The sequence below is a fragment of the Podarcis muralis genome, chromosome 18, assembly GCF_964188315.1.
Source record: "Podarcis muralis chromosome 18, rPodMur119.hap1.1, whole genome shotgun sequence".
NCBI classification, from domain to species: Eukaryota; Metazoa; Chordata; class Lepidosauria; order Squamata; family Lacertidae; genus Podarcis; species Podarcis muralis.
In genome coordinates, this window is record NC_135672.1 from 1,071,190 (window position 1) to 1,088,491 (window position 17,302).

The window sequence follows — 17,302 nt, forward strand, 5'->3', positions numbered from 1 at the left end:
CCCAGGGATGAGTACCAGCACTCCCCCCCCAAAAAAAAGCACTCAAAACAACAACAACAGTTTTATTATTTGTACCCCGCCCATCTGACCAGGGGAGGGGGTATTGTTTTGCTGCTTTGCTTCTAATTATTTTCCTGTTTCTGTATTTTATTCTGTGAACCGCCCCTGAGACCTGAGGATGAAGAGCAGTACATAAATCTAATTTTTACTGTGTTTTTAATATTTTGTTGGGAGCTGCCCAGAATGGCTGAGGCAACCCAGTCAGATGGGCAGCATGTGAATTTAATTAATTAATTGCCCCAGCCATTCTGGGCAGCTTCCAACAAAATATAAAAACAGTAAAACATACTATTATTATTATTATTGTTGTTGTTGTTGTTGTTGTTGTTGATTTGCAGTATTTTATAGCTCCTCACAGAATGTTTTCCATTCCTGGAGCCGGGGGAACAGAGCAATACAAAATATGCAAGGGGCAGAAACGGCTAAAAATTGTGGCAAGGGGGCCAGTGAACTGCGTGGCGGTTTCTTCTCAAGGCAAGGGAAGCAGATGTGGATTAACATTTCCGGTTGGGCTCTTTTCTCTCCCCTGCACCCCCCCAACCCCCCCCCCAGGACTTTTGCCCCCCTCTGGGAGGTCTTCCGCATCTCGTCGGACAAGCTGGCGCTGTGCCACGCGGAGCTGGTGAAGAAGCTGCAGGATTTGATCAAGGAGATCGGGCGCTATGGGGACGAGCAGCTGCGGGCGCACAAGAAGGTAGCGGGGGCCGCGTTGGGGGGATGTGGGGGCTGGCTAACGTCTCTCGGATAAACCTGCCTGACCAGTTCAGTGCAATACTGACCCCCACCCCACCCCTGCAAACCCACCAAAGTATTCTCTGTGTACCCCTAACCCACCCTGGCCGTCCCATCACCAGTCCAAGGACGAGGTGGCCGGGACCCTGGAAGCGGTCCAGATCCTGCAAGGAGCTGCTCAGCACCTCCCCAAAGCCAAGGAGACATACAGCAGCCGCTGCCAAGAGCTGGATCGCTTGCGGAGAGAAGGGGGCAGCCAGAAGGAGATCGACAAGGTGACCCTGGGGGGCAACAAGTGGGGGGGCGGGGAGAATGTGTGTGAATAGGGGAGGGGGCCTGCACACCCAGGTCGTCGTCAGAGGTGAGGGATGTTCGGCTCAGCTCTCTGGGTGGCTGAAGCGGAGACATTTGAGTGATCTTGCGAAAGGGGATCCGTGTGGGTGTGGAGAAGGGGGGGGAAATATGGCATTCCTTCCTTGCGCTCAGTTCCCAGGGCAGGTTGCAGTGTTAAAATGCCATGTTGAAATCAGGCAGGTAGCTGTGTTGGTCTGACACAGTTGAAATAAATAAAAAAATAACAAAAGTTGTCCAGTAGCACTTTAGAGACCAACTACGTTTGTTCTGGGTATAACCAGGGGTCAGCAAACTTTTTCAGCAGGGGGCCGGTTCACTGTCCCTCAGACATTGTGGGGGGCCAGACTATTTTTTTGGGGGGGGCGGAAATGAATGAATTCCTACGCCCCACAAATAACCCAGAGATGCATTTTAAATAAAAGCACATTCTACTCATGTAAAAACACACTGATTCCCGGACCGTCCGCCGGCCGGACTGAGAAGGCGATTGGGCCGGATCTGGCCCCCGGACCTTAGTTTGCCTACCCATGGTATAAGCTTTTGTGTGCATGCACACTTCTTCAGATACACACTTTAACTGATATATTACAATCAGTTGAAGCAATTTACAGTCCGGAGGCTGAGTCCTCGCTTCATCCCTCTCTCTCTCTGTTGGTCGATGCCTTTCTGCCTGTCTAGCTATAGACTGTCTTACTAATAAATCATGTTTATCCAATTACCTAGTTTACTATCATATATCTCTCTTCCTGTTTAATCACCTATGTATTCTGCTAATCATCTATCATTCATCTAATTAATCATCTTTTTTACTAATTATCATTGATCTTATTAATCTGTCTATTATCTACTTTACTGATTAGCTATCATCTCTTTTTCTTAATCATCTATTGAACTATTCTACTAATTATCTGTCTATCTGGGCTTTTAGGGGAGGGGGGGTACCTCTGGTGGGGGCCAAGTCCTGCTCCTCCTGGGGTGGTTGGCCCAGCTTGGGTCCCCCCCCCCCCTGTGCTCAGCTTCCACCTGCGGCTCCTAGAAGCTGCCGTGGCCACAATCCCATATAGGTAAAGGTACCCCTGACCGTTAGGTCCAGTCGTGGCTGACTCTGGGGTTGCAGCGCTCATCTCGCTTTATTGGCCGAGGGAGCCGGCGTACAGCTTCCGGGTCATGTGGCCAGCATGACTAAGCCGCTTCTGGCGAACCAGAGCAGCGCACAGAAACGCCGTTTACCTTCCCGCTGGAGCGGTACCTATTTATCTACTTGCACTTTGACATGCTTTCAAACTGCTAGGTGGGCAGGAGCAGGGACCGAGCAATGGGAGCTCACCCTGTCGTGGGGATTCGAACCACCAACCTTCTGATCGGCAAGTCCTAGGCTCTGTGGTTTAACCCACAGCGCCACCCACGTCCCACAATCCCATATAGAAAACACCCCAAAATACAGTTAACAATTGCACAGCACAGACCATTCCAACTGCAACAGCATTTCCATGGGGTCCGCAGGTGGGAAAGGGGAGTTTGGGAACTGCTGATCTCTCTTGCTGACGGCTGGGGTGGAAAGCTCAGTCTCCTGTGTGTGATGAAGGTCTCTGATGTCCCTCTGTGGGGGAGGGAATCCCCCAATTTGGGGGGCAAATGTGGATTATTCTTTTATGCAACAGGGTGGGGAAGAGAAGGAAGGTGCTCCCACAAAACTGCTTGCCAGGCCTGAGGATGTTACAGTCCTAGAACCATAGAATCATCGTCATCAGTTGGAAGGGACCCAAGGGTCATCTAGTCCAACCCCCAGCCGTGCAGGAATCTCAGCTATTTAATTAGAAGTGCAGAGATAATCCTGAAAGAATGCACCATTCCCCCCCCCCCCCATTCCACTAGCCAATTCAGATTTTTTTGAGCAAATTGTTTTTTGGAGGTTTTATTTTGATTGTGTATTTTGCATTTTTATATTGTTATTTTATCCTGTGAACCACCCTGTGGCTTAGGGCCCTTGTATTTACAGGACTGCCTCTCCTGGTCTGCCCTGCAGAAGACCTTAAGGTCCATGAATAATCATAGTTTAGAGGTCCCAGGCCCTAAGGAAGTCAGACTATCCTCCACCAGGGCCAGGGCCTTCTCAGTGGTGGCTCCGACCTGGTGGAATGCTCTGTCCCAGGAGACCAGGGCCCTGCAGGATTTAACCTCCTTCTGCGGGGCCTGTAAGACAGAGCTATTCCGCCTGGCTTTTAATTTGAATTCAGCCTGATCTTTCATTTCTCTTCCCTTCCCTTCCCTTCCCCTCCCCTTTTATGAAGATTCCCCGCTCTGTGATCCCACAGCTAATTCTCCCCTGGTCTCCTCGCTGGCTGAAATAGGACTAATTTAGCCAGCTAGCCCTGGTGATCATCTAATGCTATTGAAAGGATTTTCCCCCTAAATTGATTTTTGAATTCTGAATTTATTGTTTATTCACATTTTATACTGTATTTTATGCTGTTTTTTGTTGCATCAATTAAGTGTTTTAAATTTGTTGTTAGCCACCCTGAGCCTGGTTTTCTGAACCGGGAAGGGCGGGGTATAAATAAAAATTTATTATTATTTATTATTTTGGGGATAGGGGGATGTTCAATAATAATAATAATAATAATAATAATAATGGTCTCCGCAGGCGGAGCTGAAGTCGCGGAAGGCGGTGGAGGCCCTGCGGAGGGCTGTGGAGAAGTACAACGCAGCGCGTAATGACTTTCAGCAGAAGATGCTGGACTCCGCTGTGGTACGGGGGGCTGGGTGGGCGACAGTGGAGGGCGGAGGGTACCCCAGGGTCCTCCCAGTGTGGCTAGGAGTGCAAATGGGCCCTGGCGATCCGCTCCAAGATTGGCCCCTCCCTGGGCTCCCCGGGTGCGAATCCTTGCAGCGGGTCGTTCCTCCTCTCTCTGCACCCAGAGTCCTTGCAGGATGGGAGCAGCCCCCTTGCCGCAGGCGGCCTGGCTTTGGGATGCAAAGGGGGGGGAGAGCTTTAGAAAGGGGTTGGAAATGCGCCGTTGATGCCGTCGCACGGATCCTGGGTGCAGCTGCGATTGGAGGCCCGTGTGTGTGGTTCTGGTCGCCTTGGCTCAAAAAGGATATTGCAGAGTTGGAAAAGGGTTCAGGAAATCACCTCCAAAAGCGCAGGGACTTTTTGGTTTAGATAAAAGGCGAGGAAGACAGATGTTGGTGAAATCATGCATGAAGTGGGCAGAGGGGAAAAAGCTTGTCCCCCATTCTCTCATATTATGGAAAAAACCAGAAATTCTTTCTGTGAATTTCTATTCCCTGGGAGGCAGTCCCGGCACGGAGGGCTCCTCCTCTCTTGCAAGTAAGTAGGTCCACTGTGAAAACTGGTGTGCGTCCAACAAAGCTGAGTGCTGGAAGACTTGGGAAAGGGTGAAAGGAAGGGCTGTTAAACTGTGGAACTCCCTCCCACAGGAGGCAGGGATGGCCAACTTGGATGCTCTTGTTCGAATCCTTCTTGTGGGCTTCGCATTGGGGGATCTGGCACTTGGGAAAACAGAAGGCTGGACTAGATGGTCCAGTTCTTATGTGGTTCCCTCCATGTCTGAGGTATCAGAAGGCGTCAGGGCCAGGCCCTGCTGTGGCCTCGCAAAATCGCCACACGTTCCTTGTCTCTGCGTCCCCTGCATGGTTTCGGGGGCCCTTTCCTGAGCCTTTCTCATAGACGGTAGAGTTGGAAGGGACCCCTGAGGGTCATCTAGCCGCCCCCCCCCCCCGCAATCCCCCATTGCTGCTTTGCCTCCTCTCTGCCCTCTCCCTCCCAGCGCCTGCAGGAGGTGGAGGAATCGCACCTGGAGCAGATGAAGGTCCTGATTGGCTCCTACGTCCACTCGGTGGAAGACACCCACGTCCAGATCGGGCAGGTGAGAGGCTGTTGCGTTCCCAAAGCAAGGAAGGATTGGACTCGGATTAATAAAATACACACGAGGCTTGACCAGCAAGACTCTGGGAGGAAGTGGCAATAATAAACTTTCCACCCCTCGGCCCAGGTCGTTTTATTCACAAAAGAACTTTTTACACAGTGTTCGTAAGAACCAATCAGATTTCCTCTGAGCATTTCGAAAAACCCCACATGGGGACAAAGTTAGATCAGAAGAAATCCTGTTAACTACAAAGAAACTATTTCTTACTTGAGCATGCATACGTAGTTCAGAGTAAATAAAATAGGAATCAAGGAGGAATGCTTTTTGCAAACCCCGGAGGTCATAAACAAGCAGTAAAGAGGAGAGGAAGGATGGCAAGGAAAATGGGCATCTTGATCATCTCCTTGTGAACTCTCCTCCTGGCCTTGGATTAACAAAACCAAGGAAAGGTGCATCAGAGAATCTCCCTCCTGTCTTTATGGCCCAGGTGAACAACTGGCCTGTGTTTAGATTGCTGATAGGTGCCTGTCAGGCAGAGAGAAAGAAAATGGGCAGTAGAGAAAATGCGCAGAGATGCAGAGGCTTGTGGGATTTGATCAGAAATTATTGCCCATGACCCAAGCCCAGCCAGCGCAATGCTTTCATTGCGGACACAATGGCTTGCTCCGTATGTTCATAATTCCTCATGGTAATCCCACCTGACCCCCACAAGAGGCCGGTCGGCCAGCAAGGGCAACTGGGCTGGGGGCCCCCGGAGGACCCCCGGGTGCTTGGGTGGATCTTTGGGGGGTCCATCCTGGCCTCAGCCTTGTCCCCCCTCCCCAACCGCAGGTCCATGAAGAATTCAAGCAGAACATGGAGAACATCGGAGTGGAGACCCTCCTGCGGAACTTCGCCGAGAGCAAAGGGACCGGGCGGCATCCGCCGGGTGGGTTGAATTTCTGGGAGAAAACAGCATTGCGGACTTGGAAGGGTCCCCCAAATGTCATCTAGTCCAGCCCCCAGCAATGTAGGTGCCGCAGCTCAGGAATCTGCAGCAGATGGATTCGCCCGGATCCTGCAACCGGGAACCAAGTGAAATGAGGACATTTCTCCGGCTTGGCTTGCCTTAACCCAAACGCCTTTAGCCTTTGCCCTCCCCTTTATTCCCCTCTCTGCTCTCCCCGTAGGACCGCTGGATTTTGAGGAGCTGAGCATCATTCCTGCGCAGGAAGGCAAGTACGTCTGAGTGTGGGGTGGCAGCACCCCAGATCCAGCCGGGTTGGAAAAGGGGTGCGTGGGACAACCTGGAGGAACCGCCAGATTTTTGGCGTGTGATAACATCCAGAGACCCTTTTCCAAAGGACTTTGGAAAGCTTGTGGCAATTTATTATGATTGTGATGTTTTAAGTGTGCAAGCTTTTGGGTTCCACAGCACTCTTCATCAAGGAGGGGCTTCCTCTTTTCTTGCAGGACCCAAGCGAACCCGCAGCAAAGCCTTCCGCATCCCTGGCCTGAGCCGCAAAGAACGGGAGCGGGACTCTGTGTGAGTTGCTCCTCTTTCTCCCCGACCACAGAGACCGATCTCACTCCCCAAGTCTGCGCATGCTCTTCAATCTCTCTCTCTCTCCCTCTCTCCTTTTGCCCAGGGAATCTCCAGATGCCGAGTCAGGGGTGAGTAATATTTATCATTAGCCAACAGGACCCACAGGAAAGTGTCGCCGTCTTCTCCTAATGCCCCAGCCTGAGGACCATTCCAGGAGCCAGCCAGCCGGCCAGTCCCTCCCCATAGCTACTCCATTCCGTTTCCTGCTTTTTTCTTTTCTTTTTAAGCTGCCACTGAATGTTCCTGAGAATTGATTGATGGATTGACTGAGTTCATTTCTATGCTGCTTTCCTGCCATGAGCTGTGTCCAAAGCATAGTGAAATACAGAGCACAGCACTTCTGAAATTTAATTTTATATATAAAATACAGAGCTTGCCAGTAAATTCAAAAACAACAAAAATCAACAATTTGGCAAATTGGCACAGGATAAATTGAATAGTGCAATGCTCATTCCTTACTGGGCTGTGCTATTTTACTATAATTAATCATTATTATTGCTGTCCTTTATTTGGATTCTTTACCCATCATTTAAAAATACAAAATTCACTGTTTCGTTTTTTGGTGTTAAACCTTTGGGCTCCTGTGGAAGGAGATTAATAAGTAACAAGTAAATCTACCTGTCTTATCTCTCTGTAAGTCACCTTTGGCCATTTTGAGAAGGGCGACTAAGAAATTTAATGAAAACTTACAATTATTATTTGATTTCTAACCTTAATGCTGTGTTGTTGTCATTTTGTGGAGACTGTATTAATTTTGATTTAATAAAAAGAGAAATATATATTGGGTTCCTTACCCAAATTTCACCTTAATTCCCAGGGCAGATTGCAGCATTTATTAAAATAAGTTTAAACAGTTAACTAGGTAGGTCCTAAAAACTGCTACTGTGCTTAAAGAATAACTGCTGTTTATTTAAAAGGATTTTGAAAAGAGCCTTTTTTATATAAAAAATGCAGTTAGGGTACAAATTGAGGAAACCTAGCTAGATTGGCAGGCTAGGAATAATAATAATAATAATAATAATAATTAATAATTATTTAAGCAGAGGCTTGACAACCATATGTCAGGAGTGCTCTGATGGTGTTTCCTGCTTGGCAGGGGGTTGGACTCGATGGCCCTTGTGGTCTCTTCCAACTCTATGACTCTATGATTCTATGATTCTAATAGTTGTTAAACAATGGTTCTTTCTCGTTCTTCTATTTTTATATTGCTTTTTATGACCTTTTAATAAACGAGTTTGGGTTTCAGCTCAATATGTTGAAAGCCTTCAATAGAATTGTTTTTTTTAAAAAAATAAAGAAAGAGCAGCCAGCTGGCTCTGGGAGTCAGAGGGTCCTGGGTTCCAGTCTTACGGATCAGAGAATGATGCATCTTTTGCAAGCAAATAACCCATGAGGTTTCACATTTTGGTCTCTCCTCCCATTATTATTATTATTATTTTGGGGGTATTTGAACCCCAAGGAAGATGCTGCCCCAAGAGAGGCTCCCACCCCAAACTTTTGCTCCTTCTCTTCTCTCCTCAGCCGCCCGATGTGGACGAGGAAGGCTTCACCGTCCGGCCCGAAACAAATCAGAACGATATCCTTTGGAATATGTGGCTGCTGGTCCTTCTTCCTCATAAGGGGGGAGGGTGAGATTTGGGGGGGGGGAGTGGGAGGGGTGTCTCAGAAATAGGGGGAGAGGTGGGGTGTCCAGAGTCCAATGGGGAAGACTGTTCCTGTTGGGGAAGAGTCAATGGGGACATGAATTTACCCAGGAGCTCCAATAAATTGACAGAAAAGCGGAAGCCGTTTGTTTGATTATTTGCAAAAATAATAATACCATAACTCAATGAAATTGCAGGCAGGATTTGAAATTTGAGCAGTGGGGAGAACATGGCAATATATGAAATGGAGGAATATGGTTCATTCGGTAGAGCTTGAGACTCTTGATTTCAGGGCCACGTGTTCGAGTCCCAACTTGGGTGAAAGATTCCTGCATTGCAGGGGGCCGGATTAGATGGCCCTGGGGGGGCTTCCAGCTCACTAATTCTGTGATTCCCTATATTAGGCAAAATGTGTGATATTATGCAGTACGTAAAAGGGATGTGTGTAAGGGAAAGTGGGAGGCCAAATTATGAGACATGTATAACAGATTTGAAATTTGAAATTAATTGGTTAAAGTTGTGAAAATCTAATAAAAACCTTCAGGGCCCCCCGTTGGCCAAAAGACTCCTTCGCTGCAGCGGGTTGGGCTGGATGACCCTTGGAGTCCCTTTCAACTCTTCTGTGATTCTGTTGCCACCCGTTTGGCCCCTTGACTCCGCCTCCCCACGCGAACACCCCACCCGCTTCTGCTCCTCCAGCGACTCGGATTACGATGATGAGGAGCCCCACAAGTTCTACATCCGCATCAAGCCGGTGCAGCCCCGGGAGCGGGCCAGCAGCGCCGCGGCCGTGGAGCAGCTCAAGGCCTCCGTGGGGAACCTCATCCTGCCCCCCAGCATGGGGGTGAGAGAGAGAGAAATGGGAAGCGGCAGGCCTGGCAGAAAGACCTTGGCACCCGTCTCCCCTTGAATCCAGATTTTAGCTTTCATTTCTGCACCAGAATACTGGGTGCTATGGTTCCCAGGACACTATGGTTCCCAGGCGGCCTAGGCGGCCGTTCTCTGTGCCCTCCAAGTGTCTCACTGGGACTGATGGGGAGATGTGGTCTAAAGCACTGGGTGCAGGGCGCCCGGTTGACAAAGTCTGCCTGCTTGAGGGAGGGGGTCTGGGAGGGCAAAGGTTTTCTTCTAGACCAGGGCTTGGCAACATGGCGCCCTCCAGAGCCCCACCTGCTGCGTAACACCTCTTCCAGGGTCGCTGAGGTGCCAACCTGCCCTTTTTGTTGACACCTGGGGGGAAAAAACATCTTTCTTTGGATCTTGATTTATGGCTGCACATTCTCCTGACTGACCATTTATTGCTTTCCCCAAATGACTTTGAACCTCCCCGCCTTCTCAGTGTAAATTTTACGAAACGAATAAATAAGCCACCCAGGGAGGAAGGCAGCCGTAGGGGCTGCAGCGTGGCCTGAGCATGGGCTGGGGGCCACAGCACCTTCCTGACCTCTCCCCTTTCTCCCTCTTTCCGCAGTGCACAATGAAGAGGCATTCTTCCCGTGAGTGCTCTGTCTCGGACTCTTTGGGTGAGGTTGGGAGAGAGGGTTGCCGCTGCGGAACTCCCTGCCACTGGATGGCTTTAGAAGAGGGTTGGGCCAATGCATGGAAGAGGAGGGGGCCAGCGAGGACTCCTAGCCAGGATGGCTCTGCCTGCGCTGTCAGGGCAGCCATGCTTCTGGATCCCAGTTTCTGGGAACTGCAGGAGAGGAGAGCTGCTCTCGCACTCGGATCCTGCTTGTGGGTGCTTCCTTTGGGGGCGTCTGGCTGGAGATTCTTAGGTTTTCTTGATTCTTTTCCAGGGCACCTGAAAGCACTTGCCTCCGCCGAGACGGATTCTGACACGGCCCCTGCCCCAGGTGAGAAAAAGGGGGAGATGGGAGGGGGCGAGACTAAGGGGTGGACCTCCAAACCCTCCAGTTCTACGGTTCTCTAAATATGTATTTCCAATTTGCTCTGCACAGGGGATAAGTCTGGCAACTCGCAGGCACCTCTCTTCAGCTCCCGTATGACAAGGTAACTCTGGGGTCTTCGGAGAGCAGATTCCACTCTGCACTCTGATATCTGTGTCTGCGTGCAAACATCTGCGGAACTCCCTTCCACTTGAGGCCAGTGCTGCCCATTTGACTCAGTTGTCCCAGCCACTCTGGGCAGCTTCCACACACCAAAAACACAAACAAACCCACAAATATTTTTGTATCCCGTTCAGATGTAGGAGGTACAAAAAAAGAATTAAAGTGACTAATTAATTAATTAAATTTGTAAACCGCCCTATACCATAGACCTTAGGGTGGTTCGTGACATAAAATCACTTAAAAGCATGTATTATTATTATTGCTCGATTACAGAAAGCAGTTTGCAAAAGAGAGAAAACAACAAGACCACTGCTGAAAAATTTGCAGCCGTAACCAAAGGGAAAAGGCACAACGGAATGGACCAAAACTCCAGACTCAAACTTTCTAAGCTTGTCTAAATGTGAGCATCTTCAGCAGGCGCCAAATAGAATAGAGTGAAGGTGCCTGGCTGGTGTCAAGAGGCAGGGAGTTCCACAGGCTCGGTGCTGGCACATGGAAAGATGGCCAGTTCCACCAATTTTGTTGCCCTTGTTCAGATCACAGTTTCTCAAGTCCAGTGTTTTCTTCTTCCGCAGCTGTGACAGCAAACCTGAGCCCGACGTTCTCCCTGCCAGCGCCCTCTTTGGCCCCCCGCTGGAGTCGGCCTTCGAAAACGAGGAGTTTTCAGGTGAAAAAGGTCCCCAGCATCCCTGCACTGCAGGGGGTGGGCTAGATGACCCCGAGGGTCCCTTCCGATTCCCCCAGGTCCTCTCTGAGGCCACATCTGCACCGCTGCACCGCCACTTGAAAGAACTGGCTTCCGCCCCTGAAGAATCCTGGCAGCCGCGGTTTAACCCTTGCAGAGCTACATCTCCCAGCGCCCTTATCAAACTACGGTTCCCGAGAAGCCCAGTGAGCTTGACTTGCATGTCACTCAGGCCACATTCATGCCATGCTATGAAAGCACCGTGATGCCTCTTTGAACAGCTGTAGCGTCTCCCCCAAAGGATCCTGGGAACTGTAGTTTGTGAAGGAGCCCCCCTGCACCCTCTCCCAGAGCTACAGTTCTCAGAGTTCCCTGAGAAAAGGAATTGACTTTTTAATGGGGATTGTCACTCTGGGAGAGGGTACTGCGGGGGGGGGGGGGAGCTCCTAGCAACTCTCAGCACCCTTAGCAAACTATAACTCCCAGGATTCTTTGGAGAAGCCATTTCTCTTTCCCAAACCGTCCTGGATGAATGAATCTGGGACCTTCTGCAAACAATGCCTTTGTCTACAAATAACGTAAGATTCTAGTCCTCATAGTTTGCATCAAGGGGACGTTTAACAGCCAGCCTCTCTTCCCAGAGAACTTGGGGAATTGTAGCTCCGGGAGCGGGAAGAGGTTTTCCCCAGCAACTCACGGTGCCATGAATATACTACAGCTCCCAGGATTCGGGGGGGGGGGGCTGTCTGTTGAAAGTGGGATCGCAGGGCTTTAAATGTGGCCAAAGTGTAGAACTGTAGTTTGGAAGGGGGAGCAGAAAGCCATGTCTTTAAAGGTGTGATGTGGATCTGTAGCGAGAAATAGATAGCTAGATCTATACTGATATTGATATTGATATATCGATACATCTATCTATGTCTACCTATATCTATCTATGGGACGTGGGTGGCGCTGTGGGTAAAACCTCAGCGCCTAGGGCTTGCCGATCGAAAGGTCGGCAGTTCGAATCCCCGCGGCGGGGTGCGCTCCCGTCGTTCGGTCCCAGCGCCTGCCAACCTAGCAGTTCGAAAGCACCCTTAAGTGCAAGTAGATAAATAGGGACCTCTTACTGGCGGGAAGGTAAACGGCGTTTCCGTGTGCTGCGCTGGCTCGCCAGAGCAGCGATGTCACGCTGGCCACGTGACCCGGAAGTGTCTCCGGACAGTGCTGGCCCCCGGCCTCTTGAGTGAGATGGGCGCACAACCCTAGAGTCTGTCAAGACTGGCCCGTACGGGCAGGGGTACCTTTACCTTTTATATCTATCTATATTTATTTATTTATCAACATCAATATAGATCTATAGATATGTAAATATCAATGCCTATTGATTTTGATATTGACATCTCTATTATTATTGATACCTATATCGTTATCTGTCTATATGGATATCAATGTCTATTTATTGTTCTTCTCCCCCCTCCCCCCCCGCAGCCCCCCGCTCTTACCTGTTGGCCTCCAGCCCCTCCCCCTTCTCCTCCTCGTCCCCCGAGAACGTGGAAGACTCCGGCCTGGACTCCCCGTCTCACCTGGCCACCGGCCCCTCCCCGGACGCCCGCCTCTGGAGCCCCCGGCCTGGCACCCCACAGAGCCCCCCCGGAAAGCGCCCCCCCAAGGACGGACCCCGCTGCTGCCAGCCGGCCAACGACACCCCGGACCCCTGGCTCCCCCAGCCTGGCTCCCAGGAGCTCCCCGAGTGGGCCCACTCCGTCTCGGCCTGGCCCCCCGCCCCGGCGCCCCCTGGCCACCCCCCAGGCCGGCACGAGTCCCCCTTCAGCGACCCCTTCCTGGAGGCCGCGGCCCCCGGGGGTCGGCGGGGCTGGTCGGCTGCGGAGTGTCCCCCGCGGGGGGGCGAGCGCGACAGCTGCCTCTCCTCGAACTCTGCCTCCTCCTCCTCCTCGTCCCCAGCGCCCCCCAGCAGCGGAGACTCCACCAGCCCTTCTCCTTGGGCGCCGCGGGGCAGAGACCTGGAGGGCGCCCCCCCAGACGTGCCGTCGGACCCCGGTGAGTTGCCATTTCCTCTTGCCAGGATCCATGCCGCAGGTCGGGTCCCTTCTCATCTGTTGCCTTGGGGTCTGGGTGCGAGACGCGTCCTTTTCTGCAGTGGAGAATGAAATCCTATTTGCCTTCGTATCCATAAGAACCATATATTTATTAGTGTCTATTGCACTCTCGTTTTCTTTTTTTTCGTCGTTTTGGATCACTGGATAAGAAATCGGTTAAAAGAAGGTGGGGAATGAAAGGTCTGGGTTGACAGGTCCGGGTTTTCTGTCAATCAATTCATCAATCAATTGGCCGATTTATTACAGGCAACAGAAATAAGAACTTGGCTAGAGTCTCGGAACAAAGGGGGATTTTTTTTATTATTATTAATAAAAATAATTTGGGAACCGCTTTTGGACTTTGTGGGAAAAGGAAATGAATGATTTTGGATTGAGAAGAAATGTTGTTTGGCACCAGAGAAGATGGATGTTGCTCTGGACTGAATGCCTTAAATAACCTTTTTTTATGTAACGGCAGAAGGAAAACCAGGTGCCCCTTTTCTCTTTCTGTCTGGCTTCTTCCCATCCCCCCCCCCCTTTCTTCACTCTCTTCCTGCTTTTTCTTCTCTTTTTGAAGCTGTTTTTGTCTATTTATTTTTTTAAGTTAGTTTTCCACATCTCACAGTATTGTTGTAATATTATTATTGTCATTAATTTGATTTATTGGATTCAATTTATATACTGCCTTTTATCAGGAGACCCCAGGGCGGTTTACAACATTAAAAACACATTCCAGAACGTCAATGATAAAAACATGATTTTTATGGAAAACATTAAGAGCAAAGGAGATTGTGCAGGAGATGGTCACCTCTCTGGGATTCTGGAGCTATGATTCCTGGGCTGGATGAGCTTTGGGGGTCCCTTGGGTCTCACAGGTGCTTCAGTTCCTCTCAAGGGCAAACGCCCTTGGCAAACGCTCTCTTGGTAAACGCCCAGAGCTTGAGATCCTCTCGCTTCCTCCTGCCGCAGCCCCCCCCCCCCCCCCCCCCCCCCCGGTGATCAGCGCAGGCGCCATTGATCCCCTTTGACAATGTGGTTTCCTGGCTGATCCCTCCAGGGCGTCTTCTCCCTTGAAGGCCTTAATAAATCTCATTTCCGAAATCTCCAAATCTTGCACAGCTCTTTCAACCTCATTATGGTTAACGATTAACAATTGGCCTCTGCATTTTCTTTTTTGTGGTCTGAGCTTTGCTTAATGGCCCAGTAAATGATGGCTGGGCAAACTGATTGTGGGTGGATGGATGGATGGATGGATGGATGGATGGATGGATGGAGAGACAGGATTTAGAGCACCTGAGAGAGCTGGGTGCGAATCCCCCCACAGGGCCACAAAGCTCCCTCTCTTTTAAATACTTATTTACATTGATTATCCCAATCCTTGATTATCCCAACCAACCCCCTATTCTCTCTCCCATTGGCTTGCAGCTTCTCTCCCTCCATCCGCTGCACCCGGATTGACCCCCATGGTGGCCCCCCCTCGGCGATGCCGCGCAAAACGGCCCTCGGCAGTCTCAACCGGCAGCGACACGGTGAGCCCCACACGCCCTGGACCCGCCTGGGCACACAGAGTTGTGTTTCCTCGTTCGATTGGGGGGCTGTGCTGTTGTGCAGAGATGCCCCCCAATTTAGCAAACTGCGGGTTGGTTAATTTGGGGAGGTTTGCGGCAGAAGTCTTGTTCCGTCACGATCCAAGCCTTCTCAGAGTTGAGTTGAGCCCTTATTTTTCCATTCTGCTTTTGGCTCCCAGAGGCTGAGAAACATTAACTACGGCTAGCCTACTTAGGGTATAATAAAATAAAGTCTTCAAAGGATTTCTGAATCCTGTCGCAAGGAAAAGCTTGTAAAGTGTACGGATGAGATATAAGAATTTGCTGCAAAGAAGAATGGCTTTTGAAAATGATGCAGTATGCGGAACTGGCAAGACCGACAGAAAATATTAGAAAGTATTTAAAGAACTACTAAAGCGAGATAAAAACATGAGCAGGACTTGAACTATGAGAAGCAGAGATAATATATTAAGATAAATAGGATAGATTGCACATACTGAAGAGCACAGGTGATTTAAGGGTAAATATGGAAACCATGGAAGAAGGGGATAGGAAGTCAATGGATCAAGTAATTTACAGTTTATGTTAAAATACGTTAAGATTTTTTTGTGTATGTGAAAAATTAATAAATAAGATTTAGAAAAGAGCTAAATGCAACAGAAGCGCTATAGAATTGTGAACAGGTTGTTGGTGAAACGATTGTGAGTCGTCAGAAGTGGTATTGTTAATAAGAATAATAAGCATGGTCATCATTTAATAATTCTCTCTCGCTGTGCCCCCAGCCTCGCTCGCTCAGCCCCTCGCGCCTCTGGGCCTTGTCGACCCCGCAGAGCTCGGCTGGGATGACAGAGCGGGCCTTCTTCATGGCCACGCAGCCGGGACTGGGTAGGTGCCCCGCGGAGGGGGCTGCGGGCTTGGGGGGGGCGTGTGGGCGCCCAGCTTTCTTTTGTGGAGGCCTCGCCCCATTGCACAAGGAGTCGCAGAGTGTTTCTGGGGGGAGGAGGAGAAACAGGAAATGCTTCGGGGGCCCCCAACTTCTTCAAAATGCCTTAATTTTTTTACCACATAGAAAACAAGAATGACTTAAGGGGTGACTGACGCAAAGGGGTCCCCCTGCCTTCACCTTCAGTTAAGCCAAAGTGGGTGCTGGCGTCCCTCAGGGTGGGTGGGATTCCCTAGGGGTGCTGGGGGGCAGCAGGTGCCAATGGCCGCCTGACTTCGGAATGCTGGTGTCCTCAGATCAAGTTCCATTGTTTCGTTGAATCAAACGAAATAGTTTTAACTGGGTTTTGAACAAAATGTGCAATTAATTGCCCCACCCAAGCCAGGCTAGCTCAGTTGGTAGAGAAGGAGACTCTGGGTTAATCTCTGGGTTGTGGGTTCGAGCCTCAGGTTGGGGGAAAAGATTCCTGCCTTGCAGAGGGTTGAACTAGACAACCCTCCAGCTCTACAATTCTAGGATTCCTGCCTTGCTGGGGGACGGGCTAGATGACTCCTGGGTTCCCCTCCAGCGCTACCATTCCACGATTCTATGCTCCTCCAAGCCAAATACCCCTGATCTTCTTGGGACTCGCTTCCCAACTCCCTGGCGTTTTCCCCGTGATGGCTTGACTTTCTCTCTCTCTGGCAGGCGTCTCGCGGGGCCCGTCTCCCGTTGTCCTGGGTTCGCAGGGCGCTCTCCCTGTGGCAACGGCCTTCACGGAATACATCCACGCCTATTTCAAAGGCTGCAGCCCAGACAGGTAATAAACGGAGGACAGAGGGCAGTGTGAGTTTGTGGGGGTGTTTTTTGGGGGGACCCCTCACCTCATTGCCATTTTCACACCAGATCTGGATGTCTTGGCTCTGCTTCTCGATGCCGTCACTCGCTTAAGCATCAAAATTTGCGACCACCTCCAAACCGATGCCAAAGTTTCGGGCTTCTTTTGTACTGCAAGTCCCATATTTTTTTGCCCCCCCCCCCAACTGAATAGTCATACCTCGGGTTACAGATGCTTCAGGTTGTGTGTTTTCGGGTTACGGACATGCCGAAAGCCAGAAGTACCAGAACGGGTTACTTGCAGGTCTCGGCGCTCGTGCATGTGCAGAAACACTAAATCACGCTTTGCACATGCACAGAAGTGCCGAATCGAAACTCGTGGGTGCGCAGATGCGGCACTGTGGGTTGCGGATGCCGCAGGTTGTGAACATGCCTCCCACACGGATCACGTTCACAACCCAAGTGTCCACTGTAATAGACGCACAAAACTGGTGTTCGCACTTAACACCCCAAATCCTGGCCCTTTCCGATTCGCTCCAAACTGGTGTGAAACTGCACAGAACGAGTATGAAACTTTGACACTGGTTTAGAGGCGATCTCAAAAGTTCTGGGTTTGCGTTTGAAGAAGCTGGTGGCCACTGAGGCGACTGAGGGGTGCAAAAACAGCTTTGAAGGGGCCAGAGCCGCTCAGTTCCACAACCCCATGTGACGTCTTGTGGAGTCGTCCCAGTTCCCGCAAGATCCTGTGCTGTCGCCCCTCGGCTCCCAGAGCCAATCCTGGCCTTGATGCCCAAGGCAGGTGGAGAGCTTGCTTGTTCATGACAGGTCGGCTTGGGTACCTGGTGCGAAACAAGGCTTTTAAGGTCTCCGTCTTACTTTGCACGCGGGCTCTGGATCTCA

At 50.5% G+C, this 17,302-nt stretch overlaps 1 protein-coding gene across 3 annotated transcripts in view; it reads left to right on the plus strand.

Moving 5' to 3' along the window:
- The window catches only part of FCHO1 (FCH and mu domain containing endocytic adaptor 1), a 41,801-nt gene that overhangs the window by 14,212 nt on the left and 10,287 nt on the right, over positions 1-17,302 (plus strand). For 2 of the 3 annotated variants that reach the window (XM_028713616.2, XM_028713617.2), the window contains 18 exons: positions 613-754; positions 915-1,067; positions 3,791-3,895; positions 4,938-5,036; positions 5,868-5,964; positions 6,206-6,250; positions 6,489-6,561; positions 6,665-6,689; positions 8,143-8,197; positions 8,933-9,108; positions 9,736-9,760; positions 10,061-10,117; positions 10,223-10,274; positions 10,909-11,000; positions 12,489-13,058; positions 14,522-14,625; positions 15,426-15,528; positions 16,274-16,385. In XM_028713616.2, coding sequence (XP_028569449.2) covers positions 613-754; positions 915-1,067; positions 3,791-3,895; positions 4,938-5,036; positions 5,868-5,964; positions 6,206-6,250; positions 6,489-6,561; positions 6,665-6,689; positions 8,143-8,197; positions 8,933-9,108; positions 9,736-9,760; positions 10,061-10,117; positions 10,223-10,274; positions 10,909-11,000; positions 12,489-13,058; positions 14,522-14,625; positions 15,426-15,528; positions 16,274-16,385 — 2,085 coding nt within the window. Of the gene's footprint in view, positions 1-612; positions 755-914; positions 1,068-3,790; positions 3,896-4,937; positions 5,037-5,867; positions 5,965-6,205; positions 6,255-6,488; positions 6,562-6,664; positions 6,690-8,142; positions 8,198-8,932; positions 9,109-9,735; positions 9,761-10,060; positions 10,118-10,222; positions 10,275-10,908; positions 11,001-12,488; positions 13,059-14,521; positions 14,626-15,425; positions 15,529-16,273; positions 16,386-17,302 lie in introns of all 3 variants that reach the window. The other variant, XM_077921898.1, reaches the window with a different exon arrangement.